The 25,232-nt window shown below is 40.8% G+C and overlaps 1 protein-coding gene across 2 annotated transcripts in view; it reads right to left on the bottom strand.

The window, feature by feature from the left end:
- Positions 1-25,232, bottom strand: part of LOC125016770 (mannosyl-oligosaccharide 1,2-alpha-mannosidase IA) — a 171,005-nt gene that overhangs the window by 63,083 nt on the left and 82,690 nt on the right. For both annotated transcript variants that reach the window (XM_047599453.1, XM_047599454.1), the window contains exon 3: positions 8,104-8,219. In XM_047599453.1, coding sequence (XP_047455409.1) covers positions 8,104-8,219 — 116 coding nt within the window. The remainder of the gene's footprint in view (positions 1-8,103; positions 8,220-25,232) is intronic.

The raw sequence follows: 25,232 nt of genomic DNA, 5'->3' as shown, positions 1-25,232 counted from the left end.
TTCAATCATGTTCCACAGTAGGGTGGCCGTGGCAACTGCTGTATACCTACCTGACAAAAACATACCGAACTGGTGTGTGTATAACATATAAAGAAAATAAAACATAAATCAAAAATGTATGAGTCCTTCTCTTCTGCTAATATTGTAGCCTGCTTCTGGATATCACATGGGGACTGAATAGACTCTCGGCCAATTGTGGGGAACCTGACAGAGTCAGCATGTAATATGCGGCCTTGTGATGCGATGGGGGCGGGGCCTACTGTGTACAGGAGGCTTAGGTTGACAGGTCTCGGCAAGTGTGGCGCTCTGTGTGAAACGGTGCGCTGTTGAGACAGCTCCTGTGATGCTGAATGAGTGAAGTGCCGACTGATAGATGGCGTATTCTGCCTCCATTTATCCCTTTGCTAAAATATGTTGGATTCATGTTAATGTGTATTTAAAGAAATTGAAATTTGTGGGGGAAAACTGTGGGGCAAAATTCAAAAAACATATAATAATGTCTAATCAACCAAAGATTTTACGATTAACATCAGCATCTGAAGCTATTAATTTTTTGAAAAAATGTCTGAAAGTACCCCGCCCTAACTTTTGACCAAGTTCAAGTTACTTTATCGTCCCCCAGTGGGGGGCGATGACCAATGACCAGAACCGAGTGCCTGCATTTGCTTGTGCGAAAACAAAAAAATGTGCAAGAATGATGCAAAGCGTGCTGATAAATATCCATAATGATGAACTACCCCCGCAAAATGCCCTTTGCCCACCACATCCTGAGACAGAATGTCAGCTCAGCTTGACCTCAGCTCAGAGGCACCGAGTTTCCACAGAACCATCTACCCGCACCGTAGATGACATTGTTTTTCCTCAGACGCCTCTGTGGCTGGGAGCAAGTTAGGTCTCATTTAGAGCCGACAGGAGTTCACTAAGGGTCAAAAAACAGCTCTGGTGAGGTAAACAACAACCTTGCTCCAGATCTCCTCGTTACCAACTAATGTCAATTTATCTTGCCCTCAACTGGTAGCGAACATTTAGAGAACAACTAATTAACAGCTGATTAAAAACAAAGTTAGTATCTATGTGTGTGTGGTGGCATATTCAAGTTAAGAACCTCCATAATGAATCTACACAAAATTTTCCCCACATGTCTGGCTGCTTAAAATATTTTAGCATAAGAATCTACACATGCACTCTATATTGGCCCGAGGCGTTTATATCTGCAAAGTTGAACTCAGTCAACAACTTTTTTTCTTTGGCAATTATGCTGGAAATAGTTACCAGTGCATCACTCTCTATTTCTCTCTGTGTTGAGGTTCAGCACATACATTGTACTGTTCAGTAGTTGGAGAGATGCTGCCGGCAAATCTCCGAGACGATTTGATGAAGTTTTTCACCCTCGTCTGCTCTCACCAAACTTTCTCTTCTTTGTGAAAAGAGTGCGCGCTGTGTGAGATACACAAAAACTGTGTGAGATACACAAAAACGGTGTGTCTGTGGACTGGAAGCACCAGCTCCTTCCTGCTTCTGGGCCCAGGATCCATTTAAGGCAGCCTTTTTGACAGACAGCAACAACAATAAACAACGTATCTGCGCTCATTCTACAAAAAAGACAATTACATCTTGATTGTAACAACACCGATACAAATGCACTTAGGTTATTTTCTGTATGTTGTGCTTTATGCTGCTGCGAAGTTGATTTTAAATGGAATGAAATTGAGTCCTCAAGCTAATGTAGATATATCCAGCTGACAGACGGGGCTTTATTTAAGGGATTGATTTTCATGCTCTGAGATGTTTCCAGAAGAAGGAGGCTTTTGTGATCGCAACAAACTTCCACTACAGTTAAAAAAAAAAAAAAAACATTTGGGCTTCTCTTCATATTTCAGAATCCAGCTCATAGCAAGTTTCCACAACAGTTAAAAAGGGCAGGACAAAACATAACCACAAATAATCTAGGCTAAAAGCTGATTTACAATTGTGTGTAGACTCCCCACATAGTACACTACACTGTTGTGTGTCTTCTTGCGCTCTGTTATTACCAAAGCAATGGATAGAGGTCCGTTGACACTATGTTGTTTTTCTTTGTGTACTTCAAACAATCGCAAATGAAACCGGGAGGATCATACTGACCTAATAAATGTGGAAATTCTTGCAGCGTAGAAATAAGAGAGGATGTCAGAGCATAGTGCGTGGGACCATTTAAACTGACTGAAGCAAAGTCAGCAGACCCTTTGGGCTAAATGCTGACGTCCCCATACTTACAAAGGCGAATATGTTATTGACAGGTGTGTTACTGATCATGTTAACCATCTTAGTTCAGCAAATTAGCATGTAGCATGTTAGTTATGCAGATATATGGACAATAAAGTAAAAGACAAAGCACAAAAACATGGCGCAACAATATATTAGGAGAAATTCTTTGGGGACCACAAATGTCTCGACTAAACCACCTCCAATGTTACTAGTGGGGCTAAGAATGAATGTTTTTAGATATGACCTGGATGACCGAGAACCTCCACGGACATCAACAACAGATGAGTCTTTTTCATGAATTAGATGGAATATCTCGACGCGGTTTGGTGACAGTATTGCTCAATCTTAACTGAAAGCATATTTGTAGTGAAAGCACCTCCCATGCCACTCACATGTCATTTCACATTACTGTCACTGTAACCTTCGGGAATAGCTGAGGTCCATCCACACCCACTCTGCTGTCTCTCATACCTTCATGCGCCCTGTCCTATTTAGTAGCGCCAACATCTGTACCGCTGAATTGTTCACGGCAGGAAAATGCAGCACGTGCGACGGCAGAAAAACACAGCGCTTCCTTTCAGCCTCTCCCAATGACACCCACGAGATTTCACACTCACTTCATCTGAGATGTGAAATTATGGGGCTGAATGTGCAAATTATCCAGTCACTTTGCCATCATGGTTTGGCTGAAGAGATTTTTCACTGTGCTGTATCAGAAGTTATTGCAAGTGGATGTTGCTAGTTACGCTCAAGAGGCTTCAAGGGAATCATCTAGTAACGCGCACAGGGACCCTTTAATTTATTAACAGCAAAACTGTAAAATCACAATAGGTGCACACTTCACTTTCTGTTCAGTGACAGTGCTTCCACATTTTGTACATATTAGCATAAATTTAAAGCCTGAAAGCTAATATCACATGACAGACTCATGCATAAATAATATGCATGATTAAGATTATTTTGGGGGGTATTCCTGCCATTAAGTTATTTGTGAGACAGAAAGGAAACAAGTGGGGGGAGGAACACAAGCGCGTGTGTGGTTACATTCGGCTGTAACCTTTTTTCCACAGGAGAGTTCTATTTTTACACTGTGCTAAAGGAACAAAGACATTAAGTTGGATGTTGCACCTGTACTGCAGCCTATCACGCAGAAAACACTAGTAGGAGTAGGAGTAAGAGTAGAACTTCAAAAGTAACGTAATGCCAGACAGGGGCTGCGAATACCAGTTCTTCTTCATTGTTTATAGTTTATCAAAGAGCCCAAACAGATTCAGATAATTCTTTTGTCTGATCAACAGTCCAAGCCTATGGAAGAGTATTAGGGCCACCCATGAAAAAAAAAATTAAAGGAGGTAACAGTGTGTGACAACATCCACGCCACTGTTGACGTACAACAGTCCAATATAATATATGAGCAATATAACTGAAAAAATAATCACAATACAATTTTAAATTCTTAATATTAATTATTAATTAAGCCCCAATACTCTTCCGTGGAGTATTGGCGGTACAGTACTGACAATTTATAGGTCTACTTTCTACTTTGGACTTGAAATTTTTGTCAAAGTGCAAGATGAAAAACACATCTTCCTCCTCTATTTTTTTTTCTCATGGGTGACCCAAACTCTGACCATAGACTGTCTATAAATATGTACAACACGTCACCACTTTCTTGCTTTGGCCAAACTGACGCTAGTTTCCTGGGGGTGCCTGTGATGCCATCTTAATACTGCGCTCTGCTCCATCTCCACCATTCACAAAAATTAATTTCATTTAATACTTATTAATTTATTTTTTCCTACTCCTACAGTCCTATGACATCGTTTCATGAAGCACAGCAATTTGTAGTTCATGATGAAAATAAAAGTCCCATCCACCAACACAGTGTGGGGTGCAGTTTATGCAGTTTTTACTGTATCCAGTCACCAGGGGGAGCTCTACTTGCTTTGGCTTCACTGTAGCTGTTGTGTCTGTATTGTACCGTTATTTCCCATATTTTCCTTGTACATACAACATGAGGTTGGATTAAACCCACATGACACCTTGAGAGTGAGTCATCTCAAAAGGTCCATGACCTGTAACAATGCAGATTGTGTGTTCTCTGCACCCGTCTGTGCATGTCTTCTTCTGACTGTACTACTTTAAACTAATTTTTCCCTTATAACCTTCACACAGTACTCAGTAGTAAAGTTCTGATAATAACCATGCAAAATAACCATGTCTACACCGGGCTCACAACCATCAATAAAGCAGTTACTTCTTTATTATTTTTACACACTGACAGCAGACTCGGAGATGCAGATATGTGTGCATATTCACTGGATGAGTCCCAAAAGAGAGTATAACGTGATCAGACTGATCTGTTCCCACTGTGAGGTTTAATCACACCTTGATCTAGTAAATTTCCTGATGACGGTGAGTGAAAAGAGCTGAGCGAGACAGAACTGGTGTAGAGAGATTAGAAATAACCAAGAAATAGAGGAGGGTAGGTTCTGGAAGAGTAATAAAATTTACAAGGCGGCAAGAGAGAATACAATCCAGTCTTAAAGACTTCATTAATCACTCCTCATTACTGACTCTCAAATGAGGGTAGGTCTGGTGAGCTATGCTGCTGTAGTTGACCAAAACTGTTTACGTGCACTTCATTACACACTGATCAGCCACAACATTAAAACCACTGGAAGGAGAAGTGAATAACACTGATCATCTTGTGACAATTCAGTATTTTGCTGGGAAACCTTAGGACCTGGCATTCACGTGGACATGATATAAGAAAGGTGGTTATAATGTTCCGCCTCATCAGTGTATGGCCCTTGATTTCACAAATGCAAACGCCTTCAAGAACCATGTGATGAAAATCTGAGGTGATGTCGCCAAGTACTGATTCAGGCTTCATGAAACAACAGCTTGTGGAGAAATATGGCGAATGCTCACACTGGCAGAAACATTCTGGGGCTTCCATTGTCTACGATAATTGGCTCAGCCGGCTGAAGTCTGTCTGCTGGGCTGCTCATCCAGATCTGCATCAGGAGCTTGTTGTCCGCTTCAAAGTCATATGGTCAAGATGCATTTCAGAAAATTTAATTTGTGCATTTGGCACACGCTGTTAAAATCTGTTCTTCCTGGCTAACCACGTTTGTTAACATTATAAATAAAAAGTGAAGAACCTGGCAATCGTGTTTGGTTTCATTCCCACACAGATCTTGTGAAGACTGATCGTGATGAGCAGTGTCTAACGTCCGTGCGTGTTGGTGGGGGGAGGCAGGCTTAAACCTGCCGCAAATACTGTCAAATCTGCACCAGTGTAACGCCGTCCTTGTCGGTCTGTCCTTGTTTCACTGCTAACAAGTTATAGAGCGGCTGTCAGTGACTGTCAGGCGCTGGATGACAGACAGGCCTGAACAGATGAATCTAACAAAGTGCTTTGCAGTGTGGCTGACTGCATCTGGTGACACTGTAATGTAATTAAAAACAATGTGTGCATGAAATTCCCTGATTGTGCAAGTGTCTCAGCTCCTGTCTCATTCTTTATGCGAAGGCAAAAATATACGTAATAAAACATTGTTCTGTAATAAGGAGTTTGGAGAACAGGAAAAAAAATAATAGACTGTCACAGATGTGATTTATTGTGCTCAACTAAGTACTGCGTTCAAGATAAAATACATTGCAACAGTCCACCTACAGACATTAAGGAGGCAAAATGCATGAACTTTGCTATATGAATCTACTGTAATTTTAAGAAAAATAAATGATCTGCAATAAATTGAAAATTAATCTCAGCTGGTGGAGTAGTTTTAACAAACCACGCTGGCTGCGTGCACATTTTAATCATCTAATTATACTTCACAGCACCGATATGAAATTAACAAATAAAATGCCTCGCTGAGGCCTCTTCTCATTGGAAGAGAAAAGACATCGCTTGTCATTAAATGCGAACAGAATTGGCTTCAGTTCGCCGCATTTTCCCAGAAGTTGCTTTTATGCTGCACGTATTTCCCTAAGCGATAAAATTGGGACATCAGAAAATTTCCGTAGGCTCTTGGCAAGCTTGGAGAGCCGTTCTGACAATTCGCATCTTGAGCCATGTGTGTGTCATCTTTTTATTTTTTTATTTTTGTGTGTGTGTTGAAGGTAGTTCAGAATGAAAATGATTATCTCTGTCAGAATACTCTCTGGGGTGTTGCAGCTATTTAACATACATGCAGCACACCACTTCTCTGTGTATAGTAGACGTGCAGATGAGTCTGTGTTGTCATAGCCTGACATAAAAAAACAGCCTTGTGGAAATCATAAATGTGTACATATTAACTATACAGTAGAACTTTCATTTTCAGAAGCCACAAGACTCAGCCAGTGCCAGAGGAAGTCATTACATTCGAAACATTCTGACATCAAATCATGTCTCACAGGACACAAAACCTCCCCTCGAGCAGGAAATTTAAATTATTTGCCCTTAAAATATTAAATATTTTCAAAATGAATCTTAGTTGTCGTTAATAAATCATGCCTAAGTTCCTGGAGGAAATGAAACGGGAGTCTCACACCTCTCCGGTCAAAGCTGGCGGACTGTGTTAGATGACACCGGTGATGACGTGCACTGATATGTGTAAACTCGTGTTTGTCTCCTCTATGGCTTGTGACACTGTGGCTGTTTGTCAGCGTCTGCCATTACTGTGTGTCTCCACTCAGGCTGTGAGGGCCAGCAGTTACAGCTGCTCTCAAACTTAATAGTTATCTGCATTCACAGCCCAAACCCAGCGTGTGTGCGTATCATGTCTCATGTGTCTGTGGACGTGTGCGTGCTCCATGAGTGAGAAATATAGCAGCAGAATATGGATGCTTCCCCTTTGATATGTGATTTTAACACTCACCGCACATTTCATTATGGCCTTAAAACTGGCAGTGATCAAGATTGTGTTGAGCTCCTCGGGATAAAAACACATCACAAACCCACTGCAAGTGAGTTCGAGCCCTGACTGTAAACTGCTTCCTAGTGGAATAAATATGTGTGCAGAGCTGTGGCTAACACGTGTCAAATTTAATCAGGACTTCTTTTCTTTGCAAGATACTTGAAATAAAAAAGTCTTTATAATCCTGGGGGATATTTTGTCAGCAACGACGTTTGAGAAGCTGTCACAACAGTCGTAGATTAGTATAATTACGGCCGAGCGCCTACTTTGCCACGTCGACAGTCATAATGATACAGCTTTGTTTTGCGAGCATTGTGTAATTACACTCAAACCACGTTTTATTACAGTTGGTGGAAAACGTGGCCAAGAAATGACCTCTGTCATTTGCAAAACCACCAACAAATTGGCTCGTACACTTGACTGTTAGCAGGAAACCACATACAAACCTGGCACTTCCACCAGCCTGAGCTCAGTCCATGCTATCAGAACTGGTTACCCTCAGCTGCTCTCGACCTACTTTTCAAAGACTTGCTCAATCAAAGGGTCATGGCCTCTTTTTGCCCCACAATTTTTTCTGCCTAAAACATCCTTTAGACCCCTCCTCTTCACTCTCCCTTTCATTTATCACATTTTCTGCCCCACAAAGACCTTTTAGAGAGGCAGAGAATCCCATCAGTGAGTACCACGGTGTGGCTGGTGGCCACACAGGAAGCTTTTATTCCTGTTGCAATGTCCTCAGCTTTGGAAAACTGTCAAATTCAGTGGACACAGTCTTCCTGTTAAAGCACAAAAGCTGAGCCTAAAATCAATCCAGCACGCAAGGGCACTGCTAAAAACTTCATTATGTTCCTGAAGTAGGGGTGCGGTGGTGCACATGGTGGAGCAGTGGTTGGCTCCTGAGTTTAGTTACAATCAAGAATGTAAAGGATAAAATTGAATATCTCACCGAGTTCAGATCCAGACTGGTCTGTACCCACTCCTTGGCATCGTTATATTCTTCCATCAATCCCATAATATACAGTGTGTCCAGCGAGTCGATGATGGATGCTCCCCTGAGGCCACCTGCAAAACAAATGAGAAACGAGTTCTGCATTCATTCAGGTAAAAACTGATTTTTTATTTTTATTTTTTTCACGGTAATTACTTGCAACTCTTTGATTTTAACCAGCACACAGATACTTTTGTGTTGAATGGGTCTTAAAAAGATATGTTCCGGGTTTCAGGACATCCTAGAGGCAATTCTCCCCAACTGCAAGTACCATCAAAGAGTTATTGATCTCAGTTATCATGCCTTCTCTTCATACTGGTGAGACTATAGTGTAAGAGTGTTAGTCTTTCAGGTTTTAGCCTCCTTGCACTTATTCAGAAAAACAAGACACGGAAATTCTGCATTTGAAAGTGTGTAACTTTACTATTATCAGACAGAAAGGTCACAAAAATGAACTACTGTTACTGTCAACAAAAAAGTAATGACCGTAAACATGGTTGACTCAACGACACTTGGTCAGTTAAGAATAAAACACCACTTTAATTTAAGAAATATAAGAACACATCATTGTTGTAGATTTTCCATTTAACATATTGTGTACAATTTATAGAAAAAAATAAAAATAAATTGTGAGCCTGAACTTTTGGGGTCAAGCTAATTAATTTGAGGAAGTATTCAACCATTTAATTCAGTTTTAATTTATACGAAAAATAACTTTAGATCGTATTCTAACTCTAACTCATACTCTAATTCTAACTAAGAGTTATTTTTTTTCCAAGTTGTTGCAATCACTGATAAAAGAAAAAAAAAATTAAAACAACCAGCACGGCACTTTTTTTCACGTTTTGCCACTTCGTTTTCAGACGTTTCCATCTTTACCTCACTTACATCACTGCAGTGACGCAGTCTCACCTTGTGTATTTAGAAACGCTACACTGAAAATGATCCGGTCTGAAACAGTGTCTCGCAGCACATTCGTTTCAAACGCTGTGCAATCAAACACACCGCTATATTAATAATTCATATCATAACAACAACAAAAAACAAAAATACCAGTATTCAGTATGAACCTGTATACTGCCCAGCCCTATTACAAGTTGTCTAATATTTGTTTAATATTAATAGTAGGGAAACCCACAAAGACGGTGTTTCCTTTGTAGAATTCCTTTAAAAAAAAATGTTTAATATGATTAAAAAAAAAAAAGAAAGCTGTGAAAAACTGAAGAATCCCTACTTCCTCTGCTGTTACATAAGTCGTGTTCTTAGAAGGTAGGTAAGTGCTGAAATTTAACCCCGAACCTTTAATGCTCTGATAAGCAACAGTGACTTGACAGCGCGCTGTGATAAAAAGTAAAACATGAAAGTCCCACACATGCCAAGCTTCTGTAATTACTGCGGCGACGCTGAATGATAGCACAAAAACAGCTTCGTATGGCCCACATGAAAAGAACATTCTCTGAGAGATTAAAAGCATCACGCTAAAAAGCATCAGTCACTGTAACATGAAAGTCAAGTCATTTAGGAGGCAACCGCCAGAGGGGAGAAAAAAGAACTGATCCACTGACTACTGCAAATATTTAGCAGCTGCTCCTGGATCACTGAGCACTTCCTCCATTAGCTCGAAGTGTAAAATCTGCGTGCGTCTACAGCTACTGCCAACGTGTGTCTGTCTTTAGGAATCTCATTTTAAGCTATTCATTTCTTTTCACAAGATAAATGAGAAATGCTACGGGCTGTTTATTCCGTCCTGGTGGCCTTATGAGAGATTGCATGGCCTATTTCCATTCTCATATAACCGAAATTTATGCAAATGAAGAAGCGACTCAGCACAAAGGGAAAATAAACATTACCCTTAATGAATTATTGTAAAAGAGTTAAAGGGCATATTACGTATTGGAAGTTTAATAACAAGAAAGTGTGACTAAATGGACTGAACCAAGCTGCTCAGGGGCTCCCAGTGTAGATTACTGAGGGAAAAGAAATACAGCAGCAGTGTGGAAGCTGACCTGGTTAAATAATAGAATGAAAAACCTCTAAGTACATCTCTGAGAATGACTTACAGTCCTGGATTGATCTGATGCAACCGTTCTGCAAGCTGGCATATCAAAGGCTTCGGCTTTCATCGAGACCTATTTTTAAAGCTCACAGAATATGCAGATTGTGATACCATACCTTTGGAACCAAAACACCAAATCTGGGAAATCTGCTGTGTTAATATTATTTGCAGATTCTACTTCATCATCAACAGTTCTGAATCTGTAACTACTGTCTGACTGTCTGAAAACATTAAGAGCATTTCTATGCAAAGAAAATGAAAAACCTTCACTTAACCACAATAAATGTTGCATGAAATGTGTAAAAAGACTTTGCCTGCGAAGCCATTTATTATTAGCTTACTATTTAGTCAAATAAGATGGACATACAGTATCTAAAAAGCAGTGAATTATGAAGGTTGAGAGGATTATTTAAGTGAGCTGAATTATCTAACTTATATCTTTCTGCTGTCCTCATGCCAAGAAACCAACTGATATATCGAGAAATAATGAAGCTGTACCGAATAAATATCTGTTCATTAACGGATTAGTTCATTCTTATAGTAAAAAGTCCCTTCTATAATCAGCCTATGCAATCTGCTGGCGGCTAAAATGCGTCTTGTCCAATCTAAACAACACAACAAACTCACAAACACCATCGCTGTCAGCACGTTTGTTTAACTGCGCTTCAGTCAACAGTTCCGCTCTTTAATGATTTTCACTCCGTCTACGCCCTGCAGGTCACGCCGTCCATACAGAATCTGTGGCTGCACTTAACATTATTACCACGCGAGCCAAAGTCTCCGCTTCACCACTGATCTGTCACCTAATCTACATGGCTGTATAGATCATCAGATGAGGTCGGGAGGGGGTGGCAGATGGCACAGGGATCAATGACTTCACTGGATGATGGGTGCCATCAACTAGATCTCTGAGTCTTGTGAAGCACCACTGCGATACTGCTGCTTTTGTTACAGAAACATATTGGTCTCATAAGGTCGTTGCACCATTTCTGCAGCTATTATATGCCACACATTTCCACTCTTTGAACCCTCAGTCTGCTGCGCTTTGCCTGATGGCAGCCAGGCACCGTATACCGTCAGCAGGAGGGAGAGTAGTGCTAGCCTCGAGCTATACTTGTACAGTCCACATATCTCTAGTGGACCATCTGCTGAGGTTTTCTAATCATGACCTCGTACGTTTGTAGAGTTAGACGTCCAAATACTGCTTTTAATAATGCTTTTACCAATAATATAGACACACAAAAAGCTTATACTGTTTTTATTTTGCTCACTAAGCAACCTCATCTCTGTTTGACGACAAATAGTGATAGCGACAGCTGAATGGAGGGTTGTAATCAGATATTTAATGCCCTCTGGTTATCCAAATCCAGAAGTAGCTCTCTGTGGCTGCAGGGCAAGAAAGCAGTGTGGAAAATTCCTATTGCTAACAGCACCAAAGCTGCGATGATTGATTGACTCTCAGGATAGACAGAGCAGATCAATCCATCATGGTGTACTCCTTGGGCTTCCATGGTCTAAGACCCTATTTATTTCTGCGGCCCCGTACTGCAAATGGAAGGAGCCCTGAGGGATCCTCTAATGACAGGGCCAATAGGTGTGCTCTATTGTGTATTTACAAAGACTGGCGTATATGCACACATTGACGTTCATGATAGCAGGGCCTCAATTTATATTGCATGCAAGTATAGCTTAGTAAACACATTTTTTTTTGCAGGCAGTGTGTGTATCAGATAATACCAATTATCCAGTAATAGAAAATGCAAATAAAGACCCACACATAAAGTAGGACACAGAACACCTCAATGTTAAATCCATGTCTATTTGCTTTGGGTAATTGGGTAATGGATCAAATAAGGTAGGTTTGAATTTCTCAGCTAATCTTACAGTTGGATCTAAGAGTGGGACACTGTGTATAAGCATAACCCTACTGCATGCATTCGCCTTGATGGGAAAGAGCGGAGGACAGTTTTCAGTATGAATTGTTTAGACTATGAAAATGTCAACCCAAGCCAATAAAAAATGTCAATCACAAGTGCCCATAAACCAAAGTGACGTGCTCGTCGACTTGCTTGTTTTTAACAATGAGCAGGTCAAAGGCCAGGTGTTGTGTGGCAATTTAAATGAGAACCTTAAGTGGGAACCTTAACAGTCGGCTGTGGCCCTAGAGGATTAGTCCATGAGAGAAATCATTCAGACTGGCTGTTGAGCTGAATAGAGCAGTAGTGCACAAGAAGAAAAGTTAAAGAGAGAAAAAGTTTTATATTTTGAGTGGATCTGAACATTTGAATACATTAGCATTTATTCACTAGAATAAATGAACCGATCAGCGTGGTTTAGGAGAGATCACCTCTTCCTTCCCTCCAAACTAGTGATGAGCAGATCAATACTGAAATATTGATATCTTCGATACCAGATCTTTATGCTCTGAAATCAATTTCAGAGCACAAATTCGCTCAGTGATGAGCCAGCTTCATCAAACCTACTGACAGATCCACCATCTACTGCTCTGGTACTGATAATAATAACTGGGTGTGGAATGATTCCAACATTTTTATAATTGTAATGATGAATAACAATGCATCACGTAAAAAATGTTATCAGAGTAAAAGTATTAAACTCATCGGAAATATGTAGTGGAAGTAAAAGTGGAAGAAAAATTAGAGTACAGATACAGTATTTTAGTACTTAAGTACAGTAGTGAAGTAGTTCTACTTCGTTACTATACATCTCTGTAGTTGTTCAAGGTAATGTAGTAACCCAGTGGACAGTAACTATTGAGTTGTGGCAACTCAACAAACCTTGTGAAACACCTCAGGTTACAGAGTACGAGGCATTTATGATGAGGAGGACAGAAGAGGAGAGCACAGGGTCAGAATTAAGATGCAAGTTTTCATTTGATAGTGGTTCTTAATAGTTAACAATAATTTAATTTATTATTTTAATTTTCAATATTTTCACATATGACTGTGTATCCTCTGTTTGGTGTGTCGTATTCCTTATGGAGCTATGATTTGATTTACCAGACACATTAGGGTCTATTCACACAAAGTATCGGTATTGGATCGGTATCATTGATACCAGCCTGAATTTTGGATCCGAAAGGAAATCACTGGTATCGAACATCCCTCCTCCCAACTAATACTAGCTCTTACGCTTTCCTATTTTAAACGATCAGTACCACCTGCTGGTATGAACAGTAATTTACTTATATAGATGCAGAACGTACATGCCAGCTGGCACACACATTGTTTTTTTGTTTTTTTTGTCCAGGCACAGATGCCACAGAGAGTCTGTGTTTCCAGCGGTTCTTTCACGTCAGTTTGATGTGTCCATACATAAAGAGGTTAGAATGAACATGTTTGACTGTGTTGACTAATAAGTGAAGTGTCAAAAGATGATTTCTCATGAGTCGATGAATGCATTATTAGTTTCACTGCTGGGTTAGATGCGTCATACAAAATGATACATTCTCACAGGACATAGTGAGACAAACTAAGAATTGTTATTCGTAATTTTTAAGAAGAAGGAGAGAATACTACATACTCACACATACTCAGTTCTGCCTGAAACATAAGTAATCCTTGTTAAACACATACTTGTCACTTTAATTCGATTTAATTATACACTGTGTTCATGAATACACCAACGACACTAGAAGGCCTTATCTTGATACATATATATATCATTAGCGTGTGTGTGAGTAGGCATGTAGAGCACATGGAAAGTCGTTAGTAAGACATTGGCCAATGGATGTTCATTCATCACGGCTGTCACAGGCCAGTCAGCAGGGTTGATCTGATTACTGGCTTCCTACATATACACACACATACATGTACATGATATATGTAATGATATATATATGTCAAGATAAACTGCTTCTGTATTTAATCCCTAAGGTGATCCTTCAGAAGCAACATTTTTGCTCCAACTTCTTTTGACCAGCACGTATTTTACAATAGAAATGCCGAAGATATTCTTCAAATGAAATCTACCGCTCGTTGTAAAATCCGTCAAATAAGTGCCATAGAAAGTGCAATATATCTACACAGACACAAATAATCTGATATCAAAGATGGAGTACTTTCATACACCCATGTGAAAACAGAAGTCAGATTAATTCTACGTTTCTCATTTTAGCTGGCTGCTCAAGTCGAAGGAATAAAATATTAAAGATGTTGTCAACACTATAAGCCGTCCGGGTAATGTCACCAAAATGAGTCTCATTGATGTAGACGCCAGAATTCACATGAATTATACTGCCCTGTTACCAGTGGTTGCCAGTGTCCAATTATCAATCGCACGTTCAATGAGCATCTTGTTAGCGCTAATGCTACGTGGCACTGGAGCGACAGGGTTAGTGAGTCAGTGTGTCAATGTGATGTTCTAGCTGTTTGAGGCTGTTCAGTATTCGAGGCATGCGGTTAGCACTGCAGATAAGAGAAGGAGATGACTCTGTAGGTGATGGAGAGCCCAAACACAGGGATAGTGGAGGAGACGAATGGGACTTAACAAGGAGCAGGATTAAGAAGGGTTACTGAGCAGAACGTGAAAAATGTAGCGAAAAGGACTGACAAATGCCATGTCCATCAGTCAAGACGGACTTTCTCTGGAGGGCTGGAATACCAACAGCGTATATTAGTCTCCTTGAGGAGGACATGTCAGATCAGACAAGAATTATCAATAATTAAGGACTGAAATCAACTGGGGACACTCTCGCTGACGATGCATATTATAGTAAGTTAAGATGCATCCTTACTTTGTACATGAGCCAAGGTTTTACTGCAGTGGCGGAGTACAACCTGATGGTAAAAATAGATGTTCAGCTTCTGCACAGCCAAAAACTACAACAATAATGTGACTACACTGATTCACAAACCTGACAATCACTTGCTGCGTTTCAATTACCCCTAGAAATGCGCAAAACCTAAATATCGCAATTAAAAAATGGAAACGCCTCCATTTCCAAAAAAACCCTAAATATCGTTAAAACATTTTCACGCTCTCATGACATGGCTTTTCAGACACATTGATATAAATCATGTGTATCGCAAAAGTGCAATGGAAACGCTTTTTTCACATTTTCACCTGCGTCACCGAAGATGACGCTGGGGGGTCATGTGACCAGTTCACTTAAAGTCTTCCTCAAAGTGAAGTCGCTCTGGTGTGACGAGAATTTAAGACAACTATGGGATATAGTGAGACAAGACTTTATGAGAGTAACACCACATACACAAAACACAAAGGGCAATTGTATTGAAATTTCAGAAATATCACTTGTCTTTTGTGAACGCAGCTATTAACATGACTGTGATCAGTGCTATGTTCAATGATGGACTTAAACAAAGATGTCACCTTGAAAAGTAGCTTTTTTAAAATAAAGTTGTGGACTTTCTCTATCCAAGTCATGTTTGTGCCTTGACCTACAGCAATCTGCATTTCAGCAAGATTCATTTTATATGTGTGACATTTTGCAAGAATCCATCCATAGCTTTGAGCTACATGCTTGTGAAAGAATCACAGTAGATCCAGTCAACTAATCAATATCTTAGGCAGAATTAGTGAAAGGTACGAACTTGACAGCAGCGAGAAACAACTGTTAGTTTGCTACTCTATTTTTAGCTTTATCTTTTTGATTCATAGAGTGCCTTTTATGCTCAGTGTTTTCTCACAAAGTTGTCAGGAACCGTCTACTGGCAGGCTAACTTGAGTTTGTTAGCTTCCACAGCTCCTCAAACTGTATTTTTTTTTTTGTGTGTGTGTGTTGTCTTTTTGTTGCTCATCTGCTACATTCTACAGTTCTTTGATTGGCTGATGTATGACGTATGTATGATGAGCAGACAATGACATACATATGATTTATCCAATCATCTGCCAGTGGAAGTGCCTGCCCTGCTCCAAACTGTTTCCAAGGACGATTGCTTTCTGTGTAACTGGTCATTTGACATGGGTTAAAAGCAGCCTTAACAACAGCAGTAGTGAGTGAGGATAAGTGGTAGTAGAAGATGAGATGAGACACTGTTGCCTATTGCACAGGTTAATTAGTAATTACTTGCTTACATTGACTTAAACCCTAAATTGTTGATTTTCACTCACAGCTTTTGTGTTGCAGACATCCTAACAAACTTGAAAGTATTTCTGACTGCTAGTCCTAAAGACGTTGGCGACTGTCCAGAGATAAGCCACAGTCAGAGGGAGCACCCGTCTGCAGTAGCTAATATAAGATCCTTACTTTCAGATCTTATCCTATCCTTGCTTGAAGATGTAAGTCAAGGCAACTAATCCCAGTGATTACAGCTGTAAAGATGGTGGTACCCGTTACTTCACAGAACAAGGGTGGATACATAGGGCTCATTAGACATGTTCAATTGAATTCTCACTTGCAGTCAAGTCAGTACAACTTGTTCTCTTTATGCTGGACAAACTGTGCCTCCATTCAAACTTTGACAAGATACACATGTAGTCTCAATTGTGCAGCAAACACTTCGCAACTTCACACAGTTAACATGACTTGCACTAAATTCTGTGGCTTTGGATTCCAGAAATCTTTGTTTACCAGTTTTGTTTTTCTTTAGACAAGAATAAGAGGCGTATTTAACGAGAACCTAAAAAAGCAGGTGACAGCCAGAGACACAGAGCTGTTTGGAGAAGTTTGTTTACTGAGACGCATTGCTTAAATCATAAGGCTAAGGAAAGCTGACCCTGCTTCAAGTAATATGCATAGCTGTGTTGTCTGTGAGACATTGATGTAGCACCCTTGTCCAGACAAGTGCAGTGGAAGATGAAGAAGGGAGGTTGGAGGCACAGAAAACAGCCTAGCTCCCAGTGAAGTGACAAAAAATACACCAGACACAGGCTGCCGCACCACTGACTTCATTTACTGAACTCATCTACAATGTAGGAGTGCCAGTGAAAGACTGTATATGTAAAAACTATCCTCAAATGCATAAAGATGTATGCTTCAAAACTCAATTTACTACTTCCGTCTTGGCTCACTGTCCTTTTAAAATCAATACTCTTTGAAGCTTTCCATCCAATCAGCAGATGGATTTGTCATAGACATGTCCGCAACCATATGACTAAAAAGCTCAGTTGTGTGTTTTTATTTATTTTTTATATCTAGTCTCTTTTGTGAGCGTCCGATGCATCCTTTAAACAAGTATTGAACATCATTTATTTGACTGCTGACTTTTATTTGAAAAAGAACATTACAAACCGCGGTTGGTCCACATTGTCGGCATTGTGTTTCCACAAGAAGAAGTACATACATCTGTATGACTGCTTTGCTGCCATGGCTACCAGCACCATGAATACAAATCTCCAGCTTAGAATTTCTGCACTACAGCACAACAAGAGATCACAGTACACAGACTACACAAGCAGTTAGGAGCCAGAATTGACCACATGGACAAAATTAAAGGCATTAATCCTGATTGCACCTCATCTGACCCGCCCCCCCACAGCCTCCACTCTGCCCCGCCCCCGTCAGTGTCTCCCATTTTCACCGTCACATTAATCACACAGTCAAACTGCCCTGCAAAAAGACCAGCGTCTAATGGTGCTTTGTGCCTTCCAGGGCGACAGCGTTTTCTTGCCGAGACAGAGCAAGGGACAGAGAATTGATAGATCAGGGGATATTAGACTCAGAGCCAAAATAAATTTGTTCCATTATGAGGCCTGCTGAGGATGAGACGACTGAGCCAGGGGCTTCGGCATGATTCGTGAACAGCAGGAATCCTTTATTTTAAAGCATATCAATGTTTAGTCTGCAAGTTGCAGCAGGCAGCTGCAGAAGACTTGTCAGAAGGAGATGGTGTCAAGCTCTCAGTGACTTTTGATGCGTTTTGATATATTTTGAGGCTGTAAGCTCAGTGGGGAGCTGAATTTAGTTCAAGGCATGTCTGCATTTGTGGCAGTATATTTTAACAATCTACTAATGAGTAACTTCTCTTTGATTTATGAATTAAGCACAGTTTTATTTTTGTATCTATTGTGATTTGTTAGACGACCAGGATTAATTCATGCAGGGACAGTATTTATTTAGCAAGCATTTAGCAAATGTCTGTCTCTGAATTCAAGGCATGAGCCAAAATGAAGGCAACCATATACGCAACTGTGGTTTCTCTGTCACATACAGCACAGCCCCCATAATGACAAGGTCACCACATATTCTGACAGTTTAGAAATGGTTTTAAATGCGAGCTATTAATAAAAAATACAAGGAGACCACGAATGGGAAGCCAATCGGCACACCTTTACACAGATTAATCTAATTATAAACAAATGCAAAATGCATACTGTCCAGACATGATTAGAGAGGCTCCAGACTTTAAGCAGTACACACGTCAGTCTAATTGCAGCAATCTAATTTGCCACTCTGTGAGAGCGTGGCGTGTCAGTGCAGCAGCCCTGTCTGATATGACAGCTTCTCAGATGAGATTACACACCGCACACAGTGTTATCGAACCCCTCAACCTCCTCTCTCTCCAAAATGCCTGTCTTGCATTGATCAACAGACACGGCGGCTCAGTTGGAGAAGGGGGATCACACATTTGGTGCACTGTCAGCCCGCAAATCTGATTGGAGGTGACAGCTAAAGCTACAGGCGCCGATTAGGCAGTTGATAAAGACACTCAGCAGTAACAATTCAGCCACTCATAAGGTCATTCCAGTTATGAATGTAGAATGTAAACACACGGGAAGAAATCTGATTATTCCCAGTCATTAAAAAGACCTTAAAATGCAGCAGGGGTCGGCAGGTTTGAGGCTTCATCAGCAACCTTGATGAATCTACCTCGTAAGCTCTGGATATAAACCAGGGCGGTGCTTCGCATTCAGGCATTATCTAGTCTGAATGGAGTTGCGTGTTGAAAAATGTGCGTCTCAACCTATTTAGGAGAGCTGTAATAAACTGTTGACAAAGAGCACCCATCACCTGAACAAATTAAACTAGCCATCTTAAAGGAGCAGCTGCTCTGCTTCATTCGCGCTGTACTGTGGCCTTGGAAAGGTAGGGAACTACTATGGTAACATTTAAATATATGTCCTTTTAAGGCATGCTACTTCACATCTAGTTACAACTGAACTACGACTATTATTCAGACAGCAAAGTAAAGAATGTAAGTGTTTGTTGTTATATGAAATTGTGTGATTATATTAAAAAGAATTTAATTAAAGGATAAGGAGTGAACTACTCCACATTTCTTATCGATCCGTACAAAGTCCATTTAGAGACTGTTTATACATCGAAAGGCGCTGCTGCTTGCTCACCTGCAATTTCACACTCAGTTACAAACTTTCTAACTAAATTTCCTAAAGGAATGTGAAATGAAACACTACTCCACATTAATCATTATTCTCTGAAAGTGCTTCACCCATTCCTCTGTTTACTTCTGTGCCACCCTCTTCTGTACCCTCAGATGGAAGAGGCTGTGAGCCGCCCCACCTATGAAGCGTGGCCCAGACTGCCAGGCTCAGTCTGAGAGTTAAAAGTTGTCCCAACCCCTGCGGCAGGCTACACAGTCAGAGGGAATAATTTCATGCAATTTTATTATTTCATTCCGCCAACACTGTCCTCCTTCCCTGCGCTCACCGCTCTGTCAAGAGTAATCGCAGAAAAAACCCAAACCCCGGAGTGGCGACGAAAGTATGTGTGCATGAGCTTGAAAGACATTAGAGGCGGCAGAGTTTGACCTGTGCTGATTGTGCTGTGCCGGAGCTTGTTCTACTGCTTCAAGGTACGACGCCCACTGTGTCAGTGTGTGAAGGAGTGAGACAAAAACTCACTCCAGAAACCAGAAAACCAGAATAGCCTTAAATGTAAACATGACTGTGTGTTTTCCTAGAACAGAAAACCCGATATCTGAAGACTTGAATGATGAATGACCATAGAAACAAATGCAAAATGATCCTATGCATGTGACAAAAAGGGATCGTAGAGAATTTAAATTGGGGATGGAAAGTTTCTAAGATCGGGAGGCGATAAAGTAGACTTACTGTGTGATTTGGTGAAATATTCAAGTCGATAATAGAACCAGGCAAAGCTAAAAAAAAAAAAAAAAAAAAAAAAAAGTACTGTGTATTAATAGTGCCTAAAATAAGTGAATGAAGCTAAATCTGCTCCCTAATATAACCCCAAGATTAAATGCTTGGCATGAAGGGCTTGTGATTAAAACCACCAAACACTGATTGCTACACACCAAACAGCATGTTTCAAGTTGCGGAGACGTCATCAGTGTCTCCGGATCCGCGTCATCGTGGGCCGATCACTGATCGCTGCTTACATAAGCACATGGGTTTAAGCATCCCAACAGCGCCAAACGTCAAGAGGAAACAACATAAAGGGTTTGAGGATTCATCTGGGTGTGGAAAATCTGACCCTCGCCCTTGTATCCATCAGCCTCCGATTGAATCATTACAGTTGCATAGTACAATCCCTTATAATCCTCCTGCTTCGTCATACATTTTGCAACCAGTTTTTCATCATCTTGACTATAATCCCCACGCAGAAGCTTGATGATGTGCTCATGCCCACTGAGAGGGACTTGTTCTAATCCGAGAAGGGAAGAGCAGAAATTTGGTGGTGGTGGCTGGTGGCAATAACAAAAGATAGCTTTGCTTTCATCTTCCTCGTTCCTCCCCTGTATGCTGAAAATGTGCTTTCTGTCAGATGAAGGAGATCGGCGTCAATGCCTCGAATATATATAACCTTTCTATGCATCATGGAAAGCCCCACAGCAGATCACTGTCACAGGAGCAATCACATGTCACGCCCTCTGCATTCTTAATTTGTCATCTCAGACTGCATCTCCCTCCGTTCTTTCTTTTATTTCTTCTGGTTTCTACAGTAGCCATCTCTCTTTACAAACCCCAATGATCCCAACACAACCACGCTTCTAAATCCCTGTCACTTTCCTTGGTGCCAGTAAAGCACTGAGCCCACTTTGGGAGTGCTGCGAGGCAGTTGCCGTTGCTTTAGTTGGAGACGCAGAGCTAGCCAGGGCCGTCATTACATGCAGCGGGACGAAACCCGCTCTGACAGCAGTTCACCCCAAGAGTGCATTATCAGAGACTTGCTGTCAAGTTTCTCATCCGCCTGCACCTTAAATGCATGCACCTGCACTTAGGGTGTACAATATTCACTGGTTTTCCCAGGATATGTTTTCATAAGAGAGGAGCTAAGTTCTTCCAAAGGCTAACTAATTTAGAGTGAATGAATCTTACTTTAAACTGTATAATGGTTTTGGCTGGACCCGCGAAAGAAGACAAACGATGCTAGCTAGACCTAATACAGAATGTGGAATCAACCGAGTGGGAAGGAGTTGTTGGTGAATCATGGAATCAGAACGCTTTCATGAATTAGCAAGCTAGGCTGACTACATCCCAGGTGGTGCTATAAAGGAGAAAAAAACTTCCTTGTATCCACTGCTGCAGTTGTGTGTGTGCACCATGAAAGTTGACAGAATGTTTCTTACGAGTTGGCTCTCAGCTGTCAGTCATGGGAATGGGTGGAAGATGCCCACTCAGGCAAATGCAGCTTAGAAGTGTCCACAAACATTATACAGATATTGAAAAGCATGCACGGTAGCTGCAGAATACAAAAGTTAGATTTTCTCCCAGTAAAAAAAAAAAAATTCATAATTCAGTTTGAATTTAAAAACACCATCTTACTGAAATGGGATGCTCTTTGTGGATATATATGGAAGATGGAGGAGCTTCTTCCTTGTGAAAACTGTAAATCATCGATATCGGAAAACTGTACAGAACAGTTAATTTTAAACAGCAAACTAGTTCACACAACTAAACACAGCTTCTCCATGCAGAGTCTGCCTGAAAATACTGACTGGCCAGTATTGTGAACTTATACCGGGGTTTCAGATACATCATTCTAAGCGTGTAAGTACACAAAATACTGTTTACTGTCTCAGACATTGTTTTTGAATCTTTACTGGTTCCAAGTAATGAGTACCTCATGTCTTTTCCCTTAAAGGATTATCTTATTGTATCTTATCTTATCTTATCTTATCTTATCTGAACGAAATTGTAAATATTTTGAAAACCTGTGTTGCCATTCTATATAATCAGGATGAACATGTTTTAGCTCGTACCATTACTATAACATGCGACGTGTCCAGCCAGCAGTTTGAGGCCTTTGATGCCAGAACAAATAGGCCATATTGAATAGAGGGTTGGGATGTGCTCTCAGGAGGAGTGAGGAACAAGATTCTGATTTGTCACCTGGCACTGGTCGCTATGGTGACAGATGATTTCTACCAGATCATGATGGAGCCCAAGGGACTGAGCAATGGATGGGGCAAAAATGGAAAGTGGGCGGACGGTTGCAACCCTTCACTCTGCGTGCCTCTCTGATGTGACAGGTGGTGATAGGAACCATTTGCATAGCCCTCCGTTTAACCCTAAAGACAAGTGAGGCTGCCACTCCCTCCTCTGCTCTCGCTCTAACCTTCGTAGTGCCCCCTTCAAGACCTGGCACAAAGCCTGCAGGGAGGTAATTGCGGGGGAGGGGAAAAGCTATCTGCTCTGCTAAATATGTGGGTGGGTGAAAGAGTAGGCAGTGAAGTGTGCACCGGCTGAACGCTTTTAATAAAAAATGTTTCTTAGATAGCAAAACTAGGAGGAGTTTGCAAATCAAATCAGTGCATATGGTTGAGTCTTGCTCGGTCTGCACATTGTCTATGATCAGTATGCAGTGCTCGCGTCTGAGTCCCTTATGCGTCTCTTCTAAGCAGCACTGTCTTGCAAATGTGGCTTTGTTTGCTGTGGATTGGATTAATAATGATGTAAGACAGTGAAAATTGGTGAAAATCCCATATCACTGCGAGGGATTCCAGAGGCCCAGAGGACCCGAAATTGCTCTATGAAAAATGGATTTCACCTTTCAATTGCCCTCCAGGCAGAGATGACTAAATAATAAATACCCAGGGCTTCATCATTTGGGCCATTGATTCAAGTTTTCAAACCTACTTCCTCTTCCTCGCTTCTCTATCATTTAAGAGCATCTGGCAGCGCTCATCTGAAGAGCGCTTGGGATTTCGTAATAAACTGCCGGTTTTAAATGGTCCCCAGGCCTGCCACAGAAGAAAAGGTGAGGGGTTTGGTCCGTGTCACTAGAAGCGGCTCATTCTGCATGCCAGGACAACCAGCAGCAGAAAGCGGTGACCTTATGCTCTTTAATTGCACCTCTTGGGATGAAGAGGGGAAAGTAAAAAAATAAAATAAAAAATGAGGGCAAAGCTGGGTGATGGAACAAAATGAAAAAAGAAAGGATTAAATAATAATAAGATAGAGGCTGAAAAATATATATATATAAAAAAAAGCATTTCAGCACGCACAAAAGGGGTCTTTACTCTTTCATTTGTTGCAGGGAGAGTTGGATAGCCACATTGTGAATAGCAGCATGTGGCCAATCCCCTTAACAGCCATAGGACATCTATTGTTGATGAAAAATCTCCAGGGTTGAGGGAGGGGGGGCGGCGGTGACACCTAATGTAATGTTCTCCCTTTCCCAGCATAATCACAAACCCTGTCCCTAGCATCTGTTGGACCGTGGTTCTGGTATTTAATGCGCCACGTGCTTCAGTTAGTGACCCACATATGCAGACACAGGGGTAATGACGTCGTTCACAGAGGGATGAACATCTCTTTAATCCTCCATTTAGTCCGTGGGATTGTTTGGCTTCTCACTTCGGACCAAATGGAGTGATAGTAGGACATGAGAACTCTAATAAGAAGGGTAAGTGGTGACAAAATAAGGAAGGAGGGAAAATGTAAACAGGACGTCATGGAAGCAAGATTCTTGAGAGCTTCTACACTGTGTGAAATGACAAAGACAACAGTAGCTGCTAATGATAGTAATCGATGGTCATAGGTCATCCAAGAGTTCATACATTATCTGAATTTTCACACAAATGTTGAATAAGAGTCGACCCTCTTTGTGTCTTCTGCCCAGGGGCCTTGTGTTCCTCTGGTAGGCCCCCCACAAGCTCAGTGTTTTTGATGATATTGAGCCTCAGGTGATTTTGGTTTTGTGACAAAGTTCTCTGCCTTCAAGTAAAGACAGCATGTTCTTCTCTCGGAATTATTCATTTATTCACTAAACATGTGTGTCAAAATATTGTGAACGTGCATTTTATCACAATAAATAGTCTTTATATAATACTGTGTATGATTTATGATGTGTGGACAGACATGGACGTAAACTTCAGCTTTGACTAGTTGATGGAGGCATACAGCCACAAGTTAGAAATTTGAGCTACATTCTTTATATTTTATATATTCTTTTGCACAATTAAGATATAATGTGTAAATTAGAAGCACGAATAGTTTATTGTTACAAGTATTTGTGCTATATATTGACAGTACAGACACGTACATTGAATCAATTTTCTCATTTAACTCTTAAATGAACCCATTTCCCCAAATTCCTTAGTGGCGAGAAAATGACCAGTGTTTCTACAGTGTTACAGCTGTCGTGTTATTGATCAAAAATATATCAGACTAAAAGCTCATTTCTGAGTTTTCGAGTCAGAATACCTCTCTAAAATATCATAATGGCTACTTCTGCAATAAAAGAGGACCTAAATTGGGACATTTGTCAGCATTCCACCTTATTTTTCTCAAGTGCACTCTTTTGCGAAGAGATGGCACCGCTACAAGAGGTTAGCACTAGGGGACAATTTATCTCCCTCACACATCTTTGTCGTAGGGAACGAAAAATAAGGAAGGCTTCAAGTACACTAAATGGATAGACAGACCAGACGTGGCTTTTTTTCACAGACAAAAGCACTGGAAGAAAAACCCATTCTGGAGTCTTGCCAAGATGCAAGGGCCTTCACAACTAAGTTCTCGTAAAGAGAACTTAATCAGAGATAACAGCCTTGCTTACAGGACCCCAGTGATAAAAGATTAATAACATAAACAAGCTGTCTACCCTGATTTGCTTCCAGTTGGGTGATGCTGAAAAGATTTACTGTAATACGCCCAAGAAACTCTCACACTGTTCCTAAGGTGATCC

This window comes from Mugil cephalus, chromosome 11, assembly GCF_022458985.1.
Source record: "Mugil cephalus isolate CIBA_MC_2020 chromosome 11, CIBA_Mcephalus_1.1, whole genome shotgun sequence".
Classification (NCBI taxonomy): domain Eukaryota; kingdom Metazoa; phylum Chordata; class Actinopteri; order Mugiliformes; family Mugilidae; genus Mugil; species Mugil cephalus.
Note: the sequence above shows the minus strand (reverse complement) of the source record. Positions and strands in the feature narration are given on the sequence as shown.